The following is a 23,985-nucleotide window of genomic DNA, read 5'->3' as shown; positions in this document are numbered from 1 at the left end:
GTCAAAAAAATTGGACTCGCCGCACCGCTAGTGCAGCTTCACATCACTTTCTCCATTTCTCCACCGCGACATCGCCACGGCATTCGACGTAACGCGCACTGGATCTCCAGTGCCCCTTTCATTTTCACAGCTAAAAAATAAATAATAATAAAATAAAACTGAAACACTTCACATCCTTTTCAAATTTTGGCTCACTTATTTATTATTATATAAACTTTTTTATTAAAAATACACGATTTTCTTTTATTTTTTCATTTGAACTGAATATTTTTTAAAATAATTTATTCACCTTCTCAATGCATGATTGCTGTTACGATTTAAATTTTTTTTAAATAATTAGGTTTCGAATTTACGATCTCAGATATCAATCATTAAATTTTTTGACACTTACGTTGGAGACAAGCAGTGTTGCTATAATTTAGTTGAAGTAAGAATAGAGATTTTAAATCTAGTGAATTACAAAATTTATTTAGAAAAATTTGAGGCAAGTAGATTGATTGCTTGAATCTAATAAACTAATTAATGAATATAAATACTTTTTTTTTTCTCCCTTAAAAATAAAGATCGAAAGTGGCGAGTCATAAATATCCAAAACCAGTAGGCCGCCATTTCACTTCCACCCTTTTGATAGAAAAATTCTAGAATGCAACGGGTATATTAGTGACGTGGCGTAACAAACCAATCAAATTAATCCTTTTAAGAATATATGTCCCATCATGATTATAAAAAAGTATTTTTATTGTACTTTTATTTAAAAAGAAGGAATGTGATTGGCTTGTTATTGATGATGTGATGCAAGTGTGACAGTGTAGAATTCCTCCTTTTGATAACGTTAGCCGCCAGATCAGCCACCCAAACCGCCCACTCCATCTATTTCATTCTCGCATTATTATGAAAAATAAGTTTTTAAAAAACCTAAAAAAAAATGCCTTTAAAGAAAAGAAAAAAAAAAAAAAAAAAAAAACCCTTTCGTAACCTCCTCTCCCTCTCCGCGTCCGCTCCCCTCCTTTCTTATTTATAAAGCAAACGCAAAGAGTCGTCTAGAAACACAACAGAGTATATATAGAGAGGGAGAGAGAGAGAGAGGGAAAGAGAGGAGTCATCATCAATTCATCATCATCATCATCATCATCTAGAAACCCTAGAGAGATCGAGGAAGCAGAGAAGCGGAGCGAAGGAAACGGCCATGGTGGATTCCGTCGTCTTCGTGCTAACGGCGCTGCTCGTCGCCGTCGCCGCCGCGGCCTTCGACGTCCCGGCGATCCCGTTCGACGAGGGATACTCACAGCTCTTCGGCGAGGGCAATCTCGTCCGGTCCCCCGACGGCCGGAGCGTCCGCATCATGCTCAACCGCTACTCAGGTGTTGTTCTATAAACCTGCGCCCTCCCCTCCTTCTCCTTCCTCTCTCATCTATCGTGCGCCGTTCGCGTTCTAATTTGCTTTTTTGGGTTTAATAATTTGGGTTTAGGGTCGGGATTCATATCGTCGGATTCGTACCTCCACGGATTCTTCAGCGCCTCCATCAAGCTCCCCGCCGGTTACACCGCCGGCGTCGTCGTCGCCTTCTACGTGAGCTCTCACAAACTAGAGTAGTAGTTTCTCCTCTCTTTTTTTTTTAAAAAAAAATTTAAACAAATAAATGAATGGAGAAATTGACTAGTTTGCCCTGTTTTTCTCACTCCCAAAATGTTTCCATACGTAACTGTTGCAGTTTTTAATTAACTGAGTTATTACGCGTAGTCCGCGTAATAAGATTCATGCGTTAATCAAGTAGAAGCCAGGATGGTCCGTTTCATGAGCCGCGTTATCATCTTCTTCTTCTTCTTCTTCTTCTTCTTCGTCTTCTTTTTTTTTTTCTTTTTTTTCTTATAAGCCGCGAGAATACAACTACTAGTAATGGGCACATGGGTGTGTGGTAGTGCCAATGGCTGCGGCGTAGAATATTCGCTGCCATGTTAGTTCCGCGTAATTAATTTTTAATTTATTAACATGTAAACTAAATAATATTATTTAAAAATAAATAAAATAATCGTACGAGTATTAATCAATCAATGAATTGCTTATGTGGGTTAAGGGAGATTAAATTAACGTTCTGGGGGTTCAGTTACTAACTTAATCAATTAATTAATTAATAAATGAATGAATGATGATGTTGCAGTTATCGAACGGGGACGTGTTCGAGAAGAACCACGATGAGCTGGATTTCGAGTTCCTGGGGAACACCCGGGGGAAGGAGTGGAGGGTGCAGACCAACGTTTACGGCAACGGAAGCACCAGCCGCGGCCGCGAGGAGCGCTACCTCCTCCCCTTCGACCCCACCGAGGAGGCTCACCGCTACTCCATCCTCTGGACCCCTAACTACATCATGTAATTTACTACTATACATATTTATTTATTTATTTTCTTGTTATATTTCTATCTTTGTTTGCTGCTCACAGAAAATTTAAGCCGCCAGAGAACAAGAATTGTAGTGTTCTTTATGCCCAACAACACTTTCTTTACACTTGAGTACTGATCCAGACCTCTCATGCCTAGGGATGTCAATGGGTATGAATACCCGAAATTTTATCCGAATCCGAACCCGAATGAAACGGATATATCCGGTGGATATGGATATGGATTCGGATATGGATATCAAAAATAGAAACCCGACGGATATGGATTCGGATATGGNTCCCTCCGATGGATTATTTTATTATTGTTATTTACTTTTGTATAATTAAAGCTCTATTTACGTGCAGTGGAAAAGTATGATGAAAAATACCATGCCTATTTTTAAACAAAATATTATTTTCGGCGTATTGTAATAAAATAGTTATGATACATCTCTGTGTACTTTTGGCGTAACTCCATTTTGGATAATAACAGTTTATAACTTTCGAAATTAAAATAATATCCTTTTAGGGCCCGTTTGGTTCGAGTTATGTAATATTACAAAGTATCTCAACATATCTAGATATTTTGGATTTCGGCGTGAGATTACTACTGATGCTGCATTAGCGCGTTTGGTTTAATGCAGTAATGTAATACTAGATTACAGTGTTTATAGCATTAATACTTTTGGTTCAGTTTATAAAATTTAGTAATCCTGACATAAAAGTATAGTTTTTCCAAAATTGCCCTTGTTGTGGTCATTTGAATATTATTTTTTGCGAAAATGACGAATGGAGGGAAAGAGATCGTGATGATTACCTGGGAGGACGACGCAATAGAAAATGATAGGTGTTCGTGCGAGAGAGAGAAAGAGAGAGAGATAGAGAGACATCGAGAGGGAGAGAAAGCGGCGTGCGAAAGAGAGGGGGAAGGCGAGAGAGAGATGAAAATAATATTGTTAATTAGATTTGGGGTTGTTGGAGGGTAAAATTGTCATTTTAAATAATATATAGTATTAACGGGTTTCAGTAATGCAAGATACACGACCTCCCTCCCGTTAATATTTTCGATGTAATCCTGCTCGATTTGTAATGCTACATTAACGACTAGATTACATAGCGGATTAACCAAACACAGTTATCCTGGCAGGATTGCCTGTAATCCTGTCAGGATAATTCGAACCAAACGTACCCTTAGGGAAGAATCATAGGCAGAATTTAAAGAATTTGAGATAGAGCAATACTATTTGGATGTATATCTTATATACCTTTCATCCGAGCCTCTGTTTAATTAGACTGCAGCAATTTGGGTGGGTGTTCCTATAGATTGTGCGAAAGTTGCAGCCAAACCTAATTAACATGCCTGGTTTAGATAGAGAGGTAATTAATAGATAGTGAATTCTAANCTTCGACCCCACCGAGGAGGCTCACCGCTACTCCATCCTCTGGACCCCTAACTACATCATGTAATTTACTACTATACATATTTATTTATTTATTTATTTTCTTGCTATATTTCTATCTTCGTTTGCTGCTCACAGAAAATTTAAGCCGCCACAGAACAAGAATTGTAGGCAGAATTTAAAGAATTTGAGATAGAGCAATACTATTTGGATGTATATCTTATATACCTTTCATCCGGACATTACATTTTTTACACTAGCCTTATTAATTTTATCATAAATTATTAAAAAAAATATTTGTATTTTTGGACGGAAGGATACAATTAACAAGATTTATGCATGACTTTTGGGCGTACATTTTCTTTTTCCTTTTTCTTTTTCTTTTTTTTTGTTTTGGAGAAATATAAAGACGCCTGTTTTGACATAAGCCAAAATAAGTGTTTGAGCCTCTGTTTAATTAGGCTGCAGCAATTTGGGTGGGTGTTCCTATATATTGTGCGAAAGTTGCAGCCAAACCTAATTAACATGCCTGGTTTAGATAGAGAGGTAATTAATAGATAGTGAATTCTAAATTTCTGCGCTAGAAATTATAACCTTTTTTGTTTTGGTATTTTTCTGGTTGATGCATATATGGTACGAGATTATTCGAATCCCAACCAATGCGAAACAGCGGATTGTTCTGAAATTTTGTGAATTGTGAATGTTCAGTTATATATATATTATTACTAATAGTGGACCACAATTTAATTTAATTTAATTTAATTTAATTTAATTAAGCTCCGTTTCGATTGTACTATCATGTAGATTCTACGTGGACGACGTGCCGATAAGAGAAGTCGTCCGGAGCGAGGCGATGGGCGGCGACTACCCGTCGAAGCCGATGTCGGTGTACGCCACCATCTGGGACGGCTCCACATGGGCCACCGACGGGGGCAAGTACAAGGTCAGCTACAAGTACGCCCCCTTCGTCGCCGAATTCTCCGACCTCGTCCTGCGCGGCTGCCGCGCCGACTCCGCCATCCAGCTCGATCCCTCCTCCGCCGCTGCGGAGCACTGTGCCGACGCCGAGCTCGAGCTCATGACCGCCGACTACGCCGTCGTCACGCCGCAGAAGCGCGCCGCCATGCGCCGGTTCAGGGAGCGCTACATGACCTACACCGTCTGCTATGACGCCGTCCGCTACGCTGCCACGTTCCCGGAGTGCAAAAACTCCCCGCCGGAGCAGGAGAGATTCTGGGACTGGGGCGAGTCCAAGTTCGTCGCCATGCGCCGCCGCCGCTCCAACAAGCGCCGGCCCGGGGCCAAGCGCCAGGCCGACGCGTAATTATTCGTTTAAACATAATATCATATCATTCCTGGGTTTACCCGCTCTTCTATTATACAGTGAATGATGGCTTAATTTAATTACAACCACTACGTACGTGTGTATATATATATATATATATATGGTTCTTCGTATTATTATTATTATTATTATTGTATACATATATTGAGTGTGAGGGGATGACAGAGGATGCATGTGATCGGTAGGATTAGCGGGGGATTCTTTTTCTCTTGTGTAGTTTAATTGTGTAGGGTTTGTGATTCAATATTTATTCATTCTTTTGGGTGGCGGAATAATGTATGTGTTCGGTCCATGTAAAGATGATGATTGGTTGGTTAGATTCACAGTTTTTGTAATTTCTGGTGGATTCTTTTGTGTAATTATTAAATAAACAGGGATTATTAATTATTTGTTCATTTTCTTCGTCAATGTGGACTCTCTCATTTCTTCTGCGCATTCAAAATATTTTGGTGGATGTAATTAATGGATTGCTTGATCAATATGCTTTGTTGTTTTGCTGTCCTTAATTTGTATATATATTAATATATAGCCCTGTTTTAATGGGCGGTAGGAGAGTCAGAAGCGGAATAACATTGAATGCAAACGGAGTTTTACTTTCACATGGGATGCAGCTCCCATGAAATATTTAAAGGAAGAACAATTTATGCCAAATGTACTCTTTAGATTACAATTAGAGAACATAATGGAACACACCACCAGTAATAACAACTAACTTTTATACACAGGAAAAAAATTTAGTGAAAATCTCTTCAACGAAGCGTTTAGGTGTCCAAATCTATCGCCACATGCCACCTTTTTTTTTAACCAAAATTACAATTTCTTTCTCTAGTATTTAAAATTCTTTTTAAATTTTAAAACTTAAAAATTTCTAATGAATTATTATTATCTACATGAAAACAAAATTAATACGAATCAAAACCTTATTAAGAAATATTGTTGAAAAGCTTCCTAAGAAAGGTTTATTCTTTTGTATGCGCTTGCCCCAGCCCCATGCGAGGTGGGATATATAGGGCTACAATGTGAACTCTCAAGTGTCAACCACTATGCTATTAATATGAGCAGCAGGTAAGTGTGCGTGGGGTCATGGATGCCTCCTCAGTGCCTTGGATGGTGAGGTAAAGCTATACATATATGCATATTTGAACAATGACATCCCACGTACATTTCTTTTGTATTTGGGGACTTGTGTGGAGTTTAGAGGGGGGTGGTGGTGGTGGTGGTGGTGGTGGTGGTTAGCTATTCGAGCTTAGTTGTTGCCAGCTATTAAGTCACTTGGAGGATTCCTTTTCTCGTGCTCGTGATATCGATGACCACTCCTCAAAAAAAGTAGCTTCTATGTACTAATCAATTATCTTTGAATTGGGGACCTTAGAAATGGGGCCTTTTTAATTGGTGGTTTTATGTTTATGTTCATGTTCATGTTCATTAGAGAGAAAATTATTCTTGTGGAATTTTACCTCGCCACTTCTAATTTACTTTCTTTCATTAAATAAACAAAAACAGTTACGTACAGCAGTCCTTTGTTTTCTCCTCTCTCTTTGTTTTCTTTTTCTTTTCTTTTTTTTTTTTTGAGATAATGATAACAAGTTATTCGCTTCAACCGTGATTATGAACTATTAAATTTTTAGGCAATTGCGTTAGCTGTCAGCTTCGTTCTTTTTTTTTCTAGAAAATAAACTTAAGTATAAATATAAAGTAACTAGATTTCAAATTTGAAATCTCTGACATCAAACGGTGAGCTTTTAGTCAAGAATGTTAATTAAGTACGGTCCGGTTGTTTCGTTCTCCCTCCTGAAATTTCATAAAAAAAAAAACAAAAAAAGGACTAGTATGAATAACATGTGGTGGGCTTAAATTTGCCGTAGCTTCCATGTATTGTAGGCCGGGCTGGGCCGGTCCGGGTTAGTTATGTAATGCGCGGGACTAAACGGAAATAACTGTTTTTGCAGAGAGTAACAGAAATAACGGTTTGACCCTCCATCTATTACACGAGAGAGAGAGAGAGAGAGAGAGAGAGAGAAAGAGAGAGAGATATGAAAGGAAGGAGCGAGAGAGGCAGAGTAAGAGAGCGAGGCGCGGCTCAGAGAGATGATATTGGGTTGTTTTTCATGCTTCTTCATCATCTTCTTCTTCCTAATTAGCTCTTATCTCTTCTCCGCGTCTCTTCTCTCTCATATGCATGCCATCATGATTCGATCTTTTTTGCTCTCTTTATTCTTGGGTTTTTCTCCGGGACGCATTATGATGGTTTCCTTAAGATCAGATCGCATTGCACAACAATATTAAAACCCAATTGAGATTTCCTCAATCGAGGAGAGTCGAATCTGTTTATGTACTTCTATTTTTTCGTTTGCCTTTTTTGGATTTAATTTGTTTACGAAGCACAGAGTGATGATTCTACGTGGGGTGTATGTAATTCTTTTGATCTCTGGGTAGAACGCGGCCTCAACGCTTTGTTCGGGCTGTAGCAGAGCCGCTTCTTGAGCTTCGAAAGCCAATGTATGATTTCGAGCGCTACAGTGTTTGGCTGTTTAGCTGGGAATCTGACCGAACTGACGGTAAGTTTACATCTTCTTTTTTTTTTTCTCGTTACTTTTCTCTGTATTATGAGATCTTCCTACAATATAATAACCATGTCTCTATAGCAATTTTGGGAACAATTAGGATAAATGCAAACCACTACGTAGTACGTACTTCAGTTATTGCCCCTTTCCAGTTAATGGTTTTTTGTGTCTTGTTGAATCTTGAACAAGTAATTGTTGTGGATCAAAATCAGAGACAGAGAGACTGACACCAAACTTGCTAATGATATAGGATAAATTAGGTGAATATTTCTTCGAAGCAGGATTAAGTCATGGTGCATCTAATATACCTATCTCATTTCTAATGACGCCACTGCCATTACAGAAAATCCTTTGCGATCTTCTATGTAGTAACTAACAATCTTGAGAATCAGGCCAATGTGGAGGGATTCCTTCTCTGCATTGTATATGAGACTGATAGCATTCGTATTACTACTTAAGAACGTATTTGTTCGTAAAGAAGGGAGTACAAAAAACTGCGAGTATGCAACATCTCAATTGGCTACTGCCGAGGAGAATGTCAGGTCATACATAAAGAACTCAAAAGTGATAAGCTATTTTTTTTTTTTGGGGGGGTTACCTTTATTACCGAAGATCATCTGAAGAAGAGAAAGACATTTCTCAGCCTCGAATTACAGTGTTTAATTTCAAATAACATGGCTGCAGCTAAACTGGAGATGAGGGACAGCAACCCTCAGGCTACATTTGAAATGGACAAGAAGAGATGTGAGACCTTCCTAGCAGAAAGACAAATGCTACTACGGAAGCATGAGACGGAGCATCAGCAGCTGCCGCTGCTGCACGTGAAGAAGGGCATTGAACACTCACAACTTCGGAAAGCACGGAGCTTAAGAAACCTATCATTTGGCATAGAGCAGTACTTGGACTCTTCGGCAACCAAGGTGGGCTTGTCACAGCCTAGCGAGTGTGAGCGGCTACCATCCATGGCAGCACCCTCTCTACAGACCTGGCACTCCGGTGAGGAGCAGTGCTTGGATCAACCGCCTTATACACGAACAAGCTCACCACAAGTTGAGCTCCAGCATGGTTTATTCATCTCAGATGCATGACTCTGTCCTCTTGGATCACCTCGATCCGCTTCACCTTAGTAGTCATTTCAGGAAATGCCACTCAGACATAGAACATGGTTATCAGATTAAACTGCACTTCATTTCCTACTACATTTGACAGAAAAGCAAGCACCTTGACTTTGCATTCACTCGCCCTTACACCGTGGCATTCAGATACTGTTCACCCTCAAATATTCATCTTAGCATGCAGCATCAGCATGATTTCCATCCACTGGTTTAGTAGTGATTGGAATAGGTGAGAGAAGGATTAAAATGTAAATGATACATGCACTGTGACCCCTTTTTTCTTTTTCTTTTTTTTTTTCCTTCGCATAATTCTTTCATTTCACACCATGTATCAAATATATTCTGGAAGAACATTTATGGAATCTGGCTGTGATTGTTTATCGTGCCCCTGCGGCCATAGAGTTGTATTCAAGAACGTGGCATGAGAACCATCTGTGCTCGCTCCATTACCCTGCCAGTTTATAAGGGTGTTTGGTTTTGAAAATAAATTCTCCAACATTTGTCATAATCATCCTGTGAATTCTCCAACCGTGCCGAGCCAAGTACCAAAAAACACAAGTAAATTAGAATAGAAAACGAACTGGTACAGAATTTCACGAGGCACAGACAAGTGCTTTTGGAACCTGATGTTCATCACTTTGCAATCAACAAAGTGAATGCTAGCGGAAAACAAAATATACAGTATCTAGGGTTCTGAGAGAGCTAACTTAATATAAATGTGAACCTCTATAGTCAAAAGGCGAGCAAGTCGAAGAGATTTCAGAACAACTGTTCGGCCTAAATATATGATGTAGCATTCCTACTACTTGTTTCGAATATAACAGCTGATTGGTCTGAGGCTGATATATTGAGACTCGAGATGTTGTATTTTATCTTCTTCTTCTTGAGGTTATATATGCCCTAGTACCCACACAGCACCGACAACGTACGGCGAAACGGATGAAGATTAGCAGCCTCTTAGTAGAAGATCAGCTCATCAGTTAGCTTTTGAAACTAAATCAAAGAGATGCAGCAGTAAAGCTTGGCCAGCACCTGAATATTTAAACTATCAAAGGTGTGTGAATAGCGGGATCTTCAATGTATTGGGACATTGCACCTTCGTGATTCCCAAGTCTTTCCTATAGTTGCTGGCACGCATGGCAGGTAAGTATTAATCATAAAGCTATGTTAAATCAGTATACCTGCAGGGACAAGGGGTATGTATTGCAAAAGGAGCCTTTACTGACAGAATTATCCTGGAAAATCTTTTGTTTCTTCATCATTTTGACTACTAATTTGTTTCCTGAATTTAATACAATGGAGCAATTTACTAATTTGTTTTCTGGATTCAATACAAGGAAGGGGGCAGTTTACTAATTTGTTTTCTGGATTCAATACAAGGAAGGGGGCAGTTTACTAATTTGTTTTCTGGATTCAATACAAGGAAGGGGGCAGTTTACTAATTTGTTTTCTGGATTCAATACAAGGAAGGGGGCAGTTTACTAATTTGTTTTCTGGATTCAATACAAGGAAGGGAGCGGTTTCTGAGCAAACATCAAGCAAAAGAATTTGAAGACTACTAAATTGCAGGAAAGATCCCATAGATCACATTCATGCATATAAACCTTAGAATTTGCAAACTACACAAATAAAGCCCTGCAATATATGTTAAAGAATACTCTAGATAAGCAGTTTAAGCGCTATCAGTTGTCAGTAGATTGCAAGTTTCGAAAGTATAAACAAAATTAGGTAAAATAAGAAAAACAACAGAGCACCACAACCATAGTTCATATTATCAGAACTTCATCATTAACTTCAGATGGTTTCTTCAAAATGAGCAGAGCATGCAAGTCAGAGCTATGCTAGCACCCATCAAATACTCAAAAAAGCTGAAAGTAGGTGGAAGTTTAAAAAAACTACACAGCAAAAGCATTGTCATGTCATTCGACATAGTCAGAAAAATAAACTTAACTAATTTTAAATTCTTAAACCAGAAAAAACTGGAAAACAGAATTTATTATGAGAATACCCAAGTCCAAATCTAAAGAAAGCAGTACCACATAATGGTCCCACAGAACACCATAACCAGCTATAGTTTCATCAGCCTGAGAATCTAAGATCAGAGACACCATGACCTTAACAGAAAGAATTTAAGAAACCCATTCATCTACACTCAGAAACCAGCACAACCACCACCACGAAGGCGCAGGACAAGATGAAGAGTAGACTCCTTCTGAACATTATAGTCCGACAAGGTGCGTCCATCCTGCAGCTGTTTCCCAGCAAAGATGAGCCTCTGCTGAAACCAGGGGATACCCTCCTTATCCTGAATCTTGTATTTGACATTTTCTACGGTGTCCGAGCTCTCCACCTCGAGAGTGATGCTCTTCCCAGTTACAGTCTTCACAAAAATCTGCATTCCACCGCGGAGGCGAAGAACCAAATGAAGGGTGGACTCCTTTTGGATGTTGTACTCTGATAAGGTCCGGCCATCCTCCAATTGCTTCCCAGCAAATATGAGCCGCTGCTGATCGGGAAGGATTCCTTCTTTGTCTTGAATTTTACCCTTCAGGTTTTCAATTGTGTCAGAGCTCTCAACCTCGAGAGTGATGGTCTTTCCAGTGAGGGTCTTCACAAAAATCTGCATCCCCCCTCTCAAACGGAGAACAAGATGGAGAGTTGATTCTTTCTGAACATTGTAATCGGACAGAGTTCTCCCGTCCTCGAGTTGCTTGCCAGCAAAGATGAGCCTCTGCTGGTCTGAGGGGATGCCTTCCTTGTCCTGAATTTTTGCCTTGACGTTCTCAATTGTATCAGAGGTCTCAACCTCCAGAGTTATGGTCTTTCCGGTAAGGGTCTTGACAAAAATCTGCATGCCACCTCTCAGACGTAGGACGAGGTGAAGGGTTGATTCTTTCTGAACATTGTAGTCCGACAGAGTGTGACCGTCCTCGAGTTGTTTGCCTGCAAAGATGAGCCTTTGCTGATCCGAGGGGATGCCCTCCTTGTCCTGGATCTTGGCCTTGACGTTTTCGATCGTGTCGGAGCTCTCAACCTCCAAGGTGATGGTCTTTCCGGTGAGAGTCTTTACAAAGATTTGCATACCGCCTCTGAGGCGAAGGACGAGGTGGAGGGTTGACTCCTTTTGGATGTTGTACTCTGAGAGTGTGCGGCCGTCCTCGAGTTGTTTACCAGCAAAGATAAGCCTCTGCTGGTCCGGAGGAATGCCCTCCTTGTCCTGGATCTTCGACTTCACATTTTCAATTGTGTCGGAGCTCTCAACCTCCAAAGTGATGGTCTTGCCGGTGAGAGTCTTCACGAAGATCTGCATCTGCTACGAACAAAATAAATATTGCACAGTAACAATCAAAAATTAAATATCCGAAAAAGAGAAATCCATCATAAGTTTAATTCTTTCGTGCTATCGTAAGATATCAACAGATTACAATAATTAGAAAGAAGGATGAATAACAGGATCAGTCGGCTTAAAAATCCACAACAACTTTTCTTGTACCATATGGTCTCTTGATCTTAAGCACAAAAAATAGCCAGTAATGTTCTAATCAATAGGAAAAGCGGAGCAACGCATTTAAGAACCATTAAACAAGACCAAATTTCAATCACATAAGGTCCTACACCAAGACTTGCATATATAGGCATCATAGAGAAAACCTTACTTGACTTAAATATCTCATTCCAAATAGCAAGAAAATTACGGATAATCTAACACAGTAAAGATCATTAATGTTGAAAAAACCATACGAAAGATAGAATTATTACAAAAAGAATCTAGGATCAACACATCAATGCCGAACAAAACATCCTAAATCATACAAAAAATATACAATTTTCCGAAATCATACAAACAACTCGCGATAATAAACAGATGATCGCAAACCACACACGACAGATTCCAAATTCTCAGAAATAAATAGCATTAAAAGCACGAGAGCAAAAGGAGAAACGAACAATAAACAATACCTAGATACATTATTAGACACAGCAATCGTACTATTACTTGGTATTATCAATATCAGATGAAGGAAACAACAAATTAAACATATAAACAAAAAAAAAGAAGAAGAACTCATAGATCGGAGAACAGAAGAACTCTAGATCTCCATCTATCAAGGATCTTGAGATCAGAAGAGGAACAAAATACCTTTCAAGAGCTTGAGAATTGCGAGAGATTTGTGAACGAGGCGAGAGAGAGAGAGAACGATGAAGAGAGAAAGAGATAGTAGTAGGGTACGTGTGCTGCGTTTATTTACAAGGGTTTGAGCGTGTATTTATAGGGAAAAAAGAAGTTCCGATCCGGTTGAAAGGACGGTCGAGATTCGTTTCTTTTCCCCCATATCGATTTGATTTCGGGCTGGTACCGGATTGCGTTACGTTCGGCTCAAGTCACGAAAAAGATCTGCGCCGGAAAAGATCTGGTGCATATCCTACTCGGATTCTGGATGAGAATGGACCAGATATAACAATTTCTTCGTGGACTGCCCTGTAGTAAGTGACAAAAGGTTTAATGGTTGATATTGGTACCGGATTGCGTTACGTTCGGCTCAAGTCACGGAAAAGATCTGGCGCATATCCTACTCGGATTCTGGATGAGAATGGGCCAGATATAATAATTTCTTCGCGGACTGCCCTGTAGTAAGTGACAAAAGGTTTGATGGTTGATATTGGTACCGGATTGCGTTACGTTCGGCTCAAGTCACGGGAAAGATCTGGCGCATATCCTACTCGGATTCTGGATGAGAATGGGCCAGATATAACAATTTCTTCGCGGACTGCCCTGTAGTAAGTGACAAAAGGTTTGATGGTTGATATTGGTACCGGATTGCGTTACGTTCGGCTCAAGTCACGGGAAAGATCTGGCGCATATCCTACTCGGATTCTGGATGAGAATGGGCCAGATATAACAATTTCTTCGCGGACTGCCCTGTAGTAAGTGACAAAAGGTTTGATGGTTGATATTGGTACCGGATTGCGTTACGTTCGGCTCAAGTCACGGGAAAGATCTGGCGCATATCCTACTCGGATTCTGGATGAGAATGGGCCAGATATAACAATTTCTTCGCGGACTGCCCTGTAGTAAGTGACAAAAGGTTTGATGGTTGATATTGGTACCGGATTGCGTTACGTTCGGCTCAAGTCACGGGAAAGATCTGGCGCATATCCTACTCGGATTCTGGATGAGAATGGGCCAGATATAACAATTTCTTCGCGGACTGCCCTGTAGTAAGTGACAAAAGGTTTGATGGTTGATATTGGTACCGGATTGCGTTACGTTCGGCTCAAGTCACGGGAAAGATCTGGCGCATATCCTACTCGGATTCTGGATGAGAATGGGCCAGATATAACAATTTCTTCGCGGACTGCCCTGTAGTAAGTGACAAAAGGTTTGATGGTTGATATTGGTACCGGATTGCGTTACGTTCGGCTCAAGTCACGGGAAAGATCTGGCGCATATCCTACTCGGATTCTGGATGAGAATGGGCCAGATATAACAATTTCTTCGCGGACTGCCCTGTAGTAAGTGACAAAAGGTTTGATGGTTGATATTGGTACCGGATTGCGTTACGTTCGGCTCAAGTCACGGGAAAGATCTGGCGCATATCCTACTCGAATTCTGGATAAGAATGGGCCAGATATAACAATTTCTTCACGGACTGCCCTATAATAAGTGATAAAAGGTTTGATGGTTGATATCCGAGATTTTAAATTCGAATCCTAGTTAATTCACATTTTTAGCTAAATTTATTTCTAATTGAAATAAACGGAGCGGGTAACGTGTTACCTATCTCTCAAAAAAAACAAAAAAACAAAAAAACAATTTCTTCGGCTCAATATTGATATCTTGGGCTCCCTTTAGCCCAATTTGTAGGATGAACACATTACATGTTTTTATTTTTTTGAGAAAAAGATGGTACGCTAACCACTTCATTCATTAGAATAATGAGCTAAGCTACAGGAATGAGGCATCATAGGTCTCAGAGAAGAGCAATGCTACCGATTACAGAAGTGTCTATTTGCCGAGAGAAATTAGTCCCATAGGTTCATCAACTAATTAATTTTGTAAACTGCTAGAATGGGGTCCGACTGACCCTTCCTAAAAGTCGCATAGTTTCTGACCTCCCAAGTAACCCACCAGCAGACTACTAGTCCAATTAGCCCTGTACTCTTTGATTGCGTTCCATTCCTAACCATCCACCTATCCTAGAACAAATTTACGTCATCTTCCAAATCTCTAGATTGAACACTCTCCAAGATCATCGTTCTCTTCCAAATTCTCTTCAATCCCACACAACACAGTGACACAAGAGCTGTATTACCGTGTAAGAGGCCTCTTTTTGAGGAGCCAGAAAACACTTTCACTTTTAGGAATATTTGAAGTCTCCAAATTCCTCATGCCCTCATCACTCAATACTGTAAAGGCAAATTTCAGCATGAATCGTCCGTCAGGCTCCATCGCCGATGCACACTATATTACGTGCTTTGTGTAGCCCAATACGATGGTGGGGTAATTTCTGATCGGACCTGACCAGTATTTGGGCTGAAGATGGTTTCTCTGATCCGCATCTTTAACACCCGGGCACCGCCCACCAATCAACCTCCAGTTGTAAGTTGTAACTGACGCGCCAATCACAAACCGTCTAATGAGTTGCAGCTATTTATGTATTGAAAAAGTAGGACAAGAAGAAATTAAAGTGTGAGGTGCTTATAGATGGTGTTTGGTTGAATCTTACTCTATTTCTCCGCGGTCTACAACACTCTATGGTAGAGGTGGAAATAATAGCCACAAGCTGTTCGAGCTTAGGCCGGGTTCAGCTTGTTGGCTCCTTGAGGTCCAGCACAAATATAAGGCCCAAGCAAGAACCGAGTCCCACATTGTGGGCTTCGTGAGTGTTTTCAATTGATCTGCTGCTTTTTTAAAAAAACAAAGGTTAAAACTGATGGGCATTTTACTAAAAAAAGGCAGTTCTTGATTATATAATTATAGAGTTTTGAAAAATAAAATAAATACATTTCCACACAAAGAAAAAAGATGTAACTATCCCCCAAACTAGGTTTAAAATGAAATTAATCTGCAGCTTCATTCGTTTACTAGTTATAGTAAGAATAATTATGCATTCCAAATTAATAGTTAATACTCGGTGACTCGATTAAATTTCTTACATTTTGCAACACGAAGTAATTCTAAGATATAAACATTATGCTTTTCTTTTGCGGTCCCAATCATATACATAAACATCAGGCCCCGGCCAATTTGGGTTATACTAAATAACTGATCAGAAACCTTTATAAACCAACTAAGAATAACACGGAATTATAAACTAGCTAGAGAAGGATTCAGTTGTACCCTCTATTTGGAAGAATCAGAATACGGGGCAATTCGGGTTGTCCGACTGCACTCCTTTCGCAGTCGGGCAACTCGCAAGCTCGCAGTGCTCACCGGCCGTCCCCCACCAATCAATTCCTTTGTTCTCCATCGACAGCGAAAAGTACAAAAGCACCCCCATGAACGCCACCCCGGCATCCATCGCCGCTGAAAGGATGTAATTGTACCTCTCCCACCACTTCTTCTTGTACCTAAACACAAAGTAGTTGAACACCGTCCCGACCGCCACCCATGCGTTGTAGTTGAGCGCGGTGGCGGGGGGCATACTAGCCGTCGCGCCGATGAGCACAGGGAGGTTTATCAACGGAATCCATGATTGTTTAGGAAAGATCTTGTGGAAGATCCAAACAATGACCGGACCAATGGCACCGCCAAGGAAGAACCAGTTAAGGGCGCCGTAGCTGCCAAGCGGGCCAAAGATGCGTCGCGGGCCAACCAGTCCCCAGATGACGGAGGCGTCAAAGAAAACGCGGTCTCCAGGGCACGTCCACGGGCTGTCCGGCGGGAGCAGGTTGTCTTGGCATATGTTCGTGATGGATTCGAGCAGCCACCACGCAACGCCGAGGTTGATAGTGCCAGCGATTATGGTGCCGACGAACTGATACAAATAGAAAAACAAATGATAAGATGAAAATAACTCTATGTAGAGGTTTCAATTGGAAAGGAGTTTTAGACTACCTGCACAAGGAACATGGACTTGGGGGGGATTTTCATGTAGTGGCCGAGCTTGAAGTCAGCAAGGAAGGAGACGGCTTGAGACATGCTCATGTAGCCGTATACTTTGAAGCACACGTTGGCAATGGGCTTCCCCGGCATTATCAAACCCATAATGTATTCCGTTATCACGTTCAGTCCAGGCGTCTTTAATTTATTGTTTGTTTATTTGTTTTTTCATACAAAAAGAAAGAAATGGTTAGTGACATCTCTTACTTAAAACTATTCATCAAAAATGGCTAGAGGCATGTATTACCTGGTTCGTAGTTGCAGTGATTATGCTGATAGGAAGAGTAAACACAAAGGCCACAGCACAGGAGAAGAGAAGGCCCCACCATGGAAGCTGAACTTGGTCCTTCAACACAGTGCAGAGTATTAGGGACACTATAACTGTTGCTACTAGCAACAAGTGAAACCACCACCCGGGTATGTCCTCATATTTCCTCATTAATTTTGTATGAATGTCGGGTTTTCCTTTATACGAAACACGGAAACGATCGTAGATCTCCCTGAACAATTATATACATACAAGTATGAAGCACAACGCAAATTAAAAGAAGATTGCAAAGTAAAAGCTCATTTGCAAAAGATTATGAGGTAAAATGCAATTATAACTACTGAAATAACTTCTTGCAAAATATTATGAAGTGAAATTTCAAAGCTAACACTTGATCAAAGGATACATAACAACTAACGAGTTGCAATTTGTTGTCAATCCTCCGTATCAGTTTGATGAGATAAAATGATTCATAGAAGCATAAATTTCATTTACACTCGAGATGGATTCACACCTTCCATAGAAGAAGCCGACATGCGTGAGAGTAGATGCAATAGTGGCAAAACTGAGACCATAAGAAAGAGCAAAGAACATGCTGAGATGTATCTTCCCCTGCTGCTGGTAAGCCTGCATATCTATCTCAAACTTGTTGTTCACGATTGCGGTGATATTATACGGTGCCCCATTGGCTGTGAACAAATGAGAGGAGAATATCGGGAAGGTCTTTGCACTGTACAAGTTGAGGCCCCAGTATGCCACCGGGATGATGATATAGAGGAAAATAACATAGCCAATGAAAATGTTGACAATAGCGAAGAAGGGACAGACGAGCGGGCTGAAGAGGAATGAGGCAACTGCAGTCCAGTCAAGGGTGAAGGCGCCAATCCCAAGGCCCTTCATGCCAGACCCAAGTTGCTGGGCTGTGACTGACTTGGAGAAGGCCCAGCAGACCCATGAAATGCTTGTGAGTGTAGGGAACAGGTAGCCTGGGACGACATACCATGCAAAGCTGCAGATCATGGCAATGACAAAGAATTTGGCCCGCGACATGCGACGATCTTCCTTTTCGTGCAAGGCCCTATAAATTCAAAAACATTTCTGATATTTAGTTCCAGTGCTTAATGGTGGGCTTATCATGTATTAAGTAAATTTGAAGCCTAGTAAGATGTTGCCTTTTGAAGTTTGTTGATCATTTACAGACCCAAAAAAATGTACATCAGCTAGTTAGATGTTTTTGTTAGTCTTCCATGCCAAATAGCACAAAAAGTGCTCATAATTTCAGTTTTCATCGCTATATAGATTCAGATACTGTGCCAGTGCAAGAAATCATAAAATTTTGTTTTGATAATATAAGATAAAAATATATCCAGCAATATTGGCATCTCAGGATATGAATACCTTTAGCTTAAGATATTGACATGTTGACCTTGTTATGTCACAGAAAGAACATTTCAAATTGAATACTGCATATACAGACAAGTGCACGCATGGCAACGTAAAGAACTCCAAAATTCTACAAGTCTAATGTCATTATCAGAGCTCCAAACCAATGTCCAACTGTTGACAGATGCTTTTATTTTGTTGAAAGAATATTGAAGTGCTAATAGTTACATCCGATAACCTAGGATAAACCTAATTTACTAGGTCATCCATGGAGCTGCCAAAAAATGCATCAAAGCGACTGGATTACAAAGAAAAAAATAATAATAAGCTCGTTAATCACATCAGCGCAATCCAATGACAACCTTGTAGACTGGATCTACAAAATAATTTCTAATCCCGTATCTTCTTCAAGTAACGGCCTAGGTATCATAGCATGTGCCCAAAAGAATAGCCCATAACTGGATACTGGATTTGAAAACTTATTAGCTCGGAGCATTTCAGAAAATAATTCAGTTGTGGACTATACCCAACTATTGACTACATTCAAAATGTGATTTTATATGTTACTGATTTGTTGGCATATGTAATTGAAGAGTTCTAAAGAGTTTAGACAGGTAACATAACGTGCCATCTACAATTGGTAGAATATCAATATCAATGCTTGGAAAATTATTTGTGAGGAAGCTGAAAGTATGTCCCTAACTTTAACCAATCTCACTACGTTGTATTTGTCCCACATGTTAGTTTTCCCTATTTCTTGAAAAGTCATGCTAGGCATTTTCTATATATCATTTTCTATATAAACTTGACGTGAAAATAGGATGAAAAAGACTACCTAACTTATTCCTATAAAACTTGTATAATATGACCCCTCTTTGATTAATGACCAAAGTCACCAAAGTGAAAGCAACATAAAGAATAGACAGCGGAATCTCTTGAGGGCTTGTTTGGTTCAAGGGTGGAATTGGAATGGATAATGAAATGGGAATGAATTGGAATGGTAATTGGATTGGCTCACTCCCCCAAGACATTTGGTTTATTTGTGGATTGGAAATTGGAATGAGTTATTCACATTTCATTATTTGGTTCGTATAAACTAAAAAATTATAGGATACTATAATACTAATTTAACTCTCAAATATAAGTTTATATTATTTAAAATTTATGAAAAATATAATACTATTCTCTAATAAGTTTTTCAAAAAAAATATCAAATTTATTTTTAAAAACTTTTATTGATGTGGGTTAGGGATAGGGTTTTAAGAGAGGATAGGGTTTTTTTTTTTTTTTTTTTTGATGAGAGAGGGGTAAAGAGATCGTATACAGGAGAGGATGGTGAGATGGTCGCATGGCCTCGAGAACTTAGTGAGTTTCTGGAATAAAATGTCAATCCGGGCTAGAAGACCGGAATCAAGTTGAAGGCTGATGGGCCATTTCCATTCCAGTCCGAAATAGGAATCCTAAACCGATTCCTGCGAACCAAACAAAATTAATCGAATTTGATCAAACCGATTCTCATTTCATATCCAAAATGGATGAACCAAACAAGCCCTTAGTGTGATAGTAAACAGCTAGCATTAGGGAGCAGAATCTCCTAAGATGAATAGAAACAGCTAGCGATAGGCAGTGGAATCTTCCAAGATGGATAGTAAACAGCTAGCCAGTTTTAACTCAAAAGAATAGATCCAACTATTTTGCTTTTTATAGTGAAAAAGGTTCGAAAATTGTATCTCTTCTTCCCTAATGCTGCAAAATGTTCTTTTAAATGTAATTTACCTAAATACCAAATTTACCATCCTATCAAATGCATAAATGTCCCAGCAAAATTTATAATATATATCCTACAAAAAACTAAATTATTTGTGTATACAAAAATTTGGATTAATTAAATACCTCGGTATTAGTAAGTGGAAAAATTAAGCAAAATCAATCATTTTGTATAAGAGAGATCATTAGTTTGTACGGTGGGCCTAACAACTATGCAAGTATCTCCTTTCTTGTCCCCTTATAATTGTTAGCCCGAGTGTAGTGGAAGACATAATGCGCCATCATTAGTAGAATATTTTGCTTGTAATGGAGGGTCGGGTCCAATATGAGTTTGTGAAATTAAGCACCATCCAATTTTTTCTCGGGTATTTCTCCACAAAAATGGAACACCAGGAGTTTCCTAACTAAATTTTGTCTCTTCTTTTTTATTTTAAAAGGATGGTTTCAACAATTTTGAAAGGAAGTGTTCATCGTGCCCCCAAATTTGCCTGTGTAATTTGTTGCCCATTTAGTTCATTTATAATTTACAAAAATACCATATTCTTCTCTCTGCTAATAACTAAAGTAACCCAAAAGTTAATTAACTTTTAGCTGTCGCCTACCTTTCTCCCATCCGTCCCCATCTGGGTGCACGGGTGGGTCAACAACGAGGAGAAAAATAATACCAATCCAAATCCTACCGATCAACATTTCAATAAAACATCATTTTCCACACGATCCTTAGTGGCAATCTTTATGCGGGCTCTGATAAGAAATACAAAGGAGAGTTGACAATAATATCATTATTTACCGTAACTTTTAACTAGTTTTTGTTTTTGTTTTTGTTTTTTACTTTTATTTTCTGATAAAATTTTAAAATTTTGTTTCTTATTTTAACATTTTTTAAGTAAAAAATATGTTCATTTGGAGGAAAATTACATATTTGGTATTTTTAGCACAAAATCTTATCATGTGATAATATCTGTCAAAATTAGCGCACCGTTTAGTGTTCAATGATAAATATTTCAAAAAAAAATTAGGAAACTAAATTTAGGGGGAAAAAAAACAGAAAATCATTCAAAAATTTTCATAGTTAGCTCAAAAAAAAAAAGAAAAAAGAAAAGAAAAGAAAATTTCGAAAACTTACCGGAAGAGCGAGACCTGGACGAGCGTGCTCGGCCACCACATGTGCGCCGGCTCCACCACGTACTTCCGCATCAGCCCCGCCCATCCGTACCCCAACACCTAACAAAACCCCACAAACAATAATAAACCCTCACCAGTAACTAAAGATCATCAAACCCCCCACCAAATAATAATAATAATAATAAGAAGAAGAAAAAAGGAATAGACAAAAAAAAAGAAAAATAATCGCGATCGATAGGGATTCGGGGGGGGGGGGGGGGGGGGGGGGGGGGGGTGGAAGGGGGGAAGAGGGAGACCTAGTGGTGATGATGAGCACTCAGCCGGCGAGGAAGGAATGGTTGCGCCTGTAGAGGCCTTGATGATGTTGACGATGCCGACGGGTAGGCGGGATTGCCGTTGCCGAAGGCGTAGCCGGCATTGGCGAAGATGGAGATGAGGACGTGCTCCTTCATGTTGAAGGGCCCCGGGTTGAGCGAGAACTCGCGGTGGCCGAGGCCGGGGATGCGGAACTTGGAGGAGGGGAGGACGCGGGCGAGGAAGTGGCCGGCGGGGAGGGAGGCGACCTGGACGGTGATCTGGGTGATGATGAGGGGCTCGGTGCGGTAGGCGAAGAACTGGTTCAGGAACGACATGAGCGCGCAGGCCAGCGTGCCGATGAACCACATGCGGAACGTCCACACGGGGAGGGACGGGTCGTCCGCGTTCGTCACCGTCAGCCGCACCTCCTCGATCGGCGACACCTCCTCCTCCTCCTCCTCCTTGTCCTCCGCCGCCGCCTTCTTCCGGTGGATCCGCGCCGCGTCGATCTCCATTGTCGCCGCCGCCGCCGCCGCCGCCGCCGCCGGAGAAGGAGGAGACCTGGAGGAGGGGGGTTTGGTGGGAGGTAATTGGGATTTACGAAGGGGAGCCCCACTTCAAGCGATTCGAGAGGGAGTGGAGAGGAGAGGGGACGGATTTGGATGGCTAGAATTTGGACGGCTAGAGATGCGAGTTGACGAGAACGCCTTTTTTGGCAGTGTGAGTAGCCCAAGTTTGGTTCTCGCCAAAGAGGAAAGCTCTCTAATCACACCAAATTAGTCATATAGAAATGATTAATAATATATATATAATAAAATAATATAATATATAATAAAAATATTGTTTTATAAATAAATTAAGCTATATATAGAAATAATTAAAAATACAAAATAAATATATAGATGGGATTGATGAATATTACTATATAATCGTGATTGATTAAGTCATATTAAGTAGGACATGTGACCAACAAAATTTTTTTTTTGAAATAAATATACTATGCTGTTCATTTCGTTTATTTTTTTAAAAAAAGAGTTAACTGAAAATATAAATTAATTAGGATTCAAATTTGGCAACTCGGGGATCAATCGCAAAATTTTTTGCCACTTGCATCATGGACGGTCAATTTTTTCTTTTAATTTTTCATTTTTTTGGTTCTAAAAAATAATTTTTTCATATTTTGTAAATAAAAATATTTTCAATTTTTAATTTTAAAAAATAAAAACTATTTTTTATAAATTATGAGAAATTTTATTTTTTTTTTAACCAGACATGTGAAAAATTAAAAAAAGGTATTAAAAAGGTTTTAAAAAAAAAGGATTTCATACTTTTCGGGAAACCGTTCTACTTCGAAGGGTTTGTTTGGAAATTTCAAAAAATATTTTTTTTTCCAAAAAAAATAAACCAGTTAGATAACTTTTTATAGGANTTTCCGGGAAACCATTCTACTTCGAAGAGTTTGTTTGGAAATTTCAAAAAATATATTTTTTTCCAAAAAAAAAAAACCAGTTAGATAACTTTTTATAGGAATGTATAAAATAATTGTATTCATATCCTATTTTCAGTTAAAATTGAAAAAGAAAATCTATAAATTTTAGAGAAAAATGAGCACAAAATATTTTAGCTATTGATAGTTCTCTCTCTATAAAGATGGGATATAATTTGGCAAAATTTACACCAACTTAGACTGATGCAAGCACTTTAAATTTAAAAAAAATCATTTAAAATAATATTATTTTGAACAACTTGTATATCCTTGGGGGTATAATCCAATGGTAAAATGACAGATAGTTTTATCCTGAACACGGGATTTTGTACTTTCATAGGTATTTAGAATTGAGACTCAAAATTTTGACTTTGAAATATGGGATTTCATACTTCCATCCATAAATTGAGAAAAAATATGAGATTTTGTTCTTTCATGTGTAAAAATTTTAGACTCGTAGTTTGACTTTTGAAAACATAGAATTTCATGCTTTCATGTGTATTTAAATTTAAATTAAGACTTTTGAAATATACACAAAAGGTGTTTAAAGAGGGGTTCTAAAGTATGAAAGCTACTCACTTTTTGTTTTGTTTTTTTTTTTTAAAAAAAAACAAAGCTGCGACTCCAGGGAATATATTTATACTTTTAATAATAATAAATACATACATACTTAATTGGAACATTTAGAACTGCTCATGAACTGATCACACCTTGGAAATCAAACTCTAGGGTCTGTTTGTTTGCACGTAAGTGCG

The 23,985-nt window shown here is 39.3% G+C and overlaps 3 protein-coding genes and 1 pseudogene across 4 annotated transcripts; 2 read left to right on the top strand and 2 right to left on the bottom strand.

Moving 5' to 3' along the window:
• On the top strand, window positions 997-5,529 carry LOC109708092 (probable xyloglucan endotransglucosylase/hydrolase protein 30). Of its 2 annotated transcripts, XM_020229690.1 has the most exons (5): window positions 997-1,361; window positions 1,470-1,570; window positions 2,160-2,324; window positions 3,796-3,839; window positions 4,581-5,529. In XM_020229690.1, the coding sequence occupies exons 1-5, from the start codon at window positions 1,187-1,189 to the stop codon at window positions 5,098-5,100; spliced, it is 1,005 nt and encodes a 334-aa protein (XP_020085279.1). In that variant the 5' UTR covers window positions 997-1,186; the 3' UTR covers window positions 5,101-5,529. The 2 variants fall into 2 exon arrangements, with proteins under 2 accessions (XP_020085279.1, XP_020085278.1); XM_020229689.1 differs by lacking the exon at window positions 3,796-3,839 and having other exon boundaries at window positions 1,000-1,361; window positions 2,160-2,368.
• On the top strand, window positions 7,362-8,784 carry LOC109708096. Its single transcript, XM_020229694.1, has 2 exons — window positions 7,362-7,679; window positions 8,370-8,784. The coding sequence occupies exons 1-2, from the start codon at window positions 7,619-7,621 to the stop codon at window positions 8,771-8,773; spliced, it is 465 nt and encodes a 154-aa protein (XP_020085283.1). The 5' UTR covers window positions 7,362-7,618; the 3' UTR covers window positions 8,774-8,784.
• LOC109708090 (polyubiquitin-like) lies at window positions 10,742-13,029 on the bottom strand. Its single transcript, XM_020229686.1, has 2 exons — window positions 12,942-13,029; window positions 10,742-12,110 (listed from the first exon to the last, which is right to left on the bottom strand). Exon 2 carries the CDS (start codon window positions 12,108-12,110, stop codon window positions 10,953-10,955), a length of 1,158 nt encoding a protein of 385 aa, XP_020085275.1. The 5' UTR covers window positions 12,942-13,029; the 3' UTR covers window positions 10,742-10,952.
• LOC109708100 lies at window positions 15,883-22,537 on the bottom strand (annotated as a pseudogene).

This window comes from Ananas comosus, linkage group 3 (assembly GCF_001540865.1).
Source record: "Ananas comosus cultivar F153 linkage group 3, ASM154086v1, whole genome shotgun sequence".
Taxonomy (NCBI): Eukaryota; Viridiplantae; Streptophyta; class Magnoliopsida; order Poales; family Bromeliaceae; genus Ananas; species Ananas comosus.
The sequence above is the reverse complement of the archived record's forward strand: the minus strand, read 5'-3'. Positions and strand labels throughout refer to the sequence as shown.

What these genes read in the sequence shown, in the direction of transcription:
- LOC109708092 (XM_020229690.1), top strand. Translation starts at nt 1,187, where the DNA reads ATGGTGGATTCCGTCGTCTTCGTGCTAACGGCGCTGCTCGTCGCCGTC. An exon ending in GCGTCGTCGTCGCCTTCTAC is followed by an intron (nt 1,571 to 2,159) that starts GTGAGCTCTCAC and finishes ATGATGTTGCAG; the next exon opens with TTATCGAACGGGGACGTGTT. An exon ending in TGGACCCCTAACTACATCAT is followed by an intron (nt 3,840 to 4,580) that starts GTAATTTACTAC and finishes ACTATCATGTAG; the next exon opens with ATTCTACGTGGACGACGTGC.
- LOC109708096 (XM_020229694.1), top strand. Translation starts at nt 7,619, where the DNA reads ATGTATGATTTCGAGCGCTACAGTGTTTGGCTGTTTAGCTGGGAATCT. An exon ending in GGAATCTGACCGAACTGACG is followed by an intron (nt 7,680 to 8,369) that starts GTAAGTTTACAT and finishes ACATGGCTGCAG; the next exon opens with CTAAACTGGAGATGAGGGAC.
- LOC109708090 (XM_020229686.1), bottom strand. Translation starts at nt 12,110, where the DNA reads ATGCAGATCTTCGTGAAGACTCTCACCGGCAAGACCATCACTTTGGAG.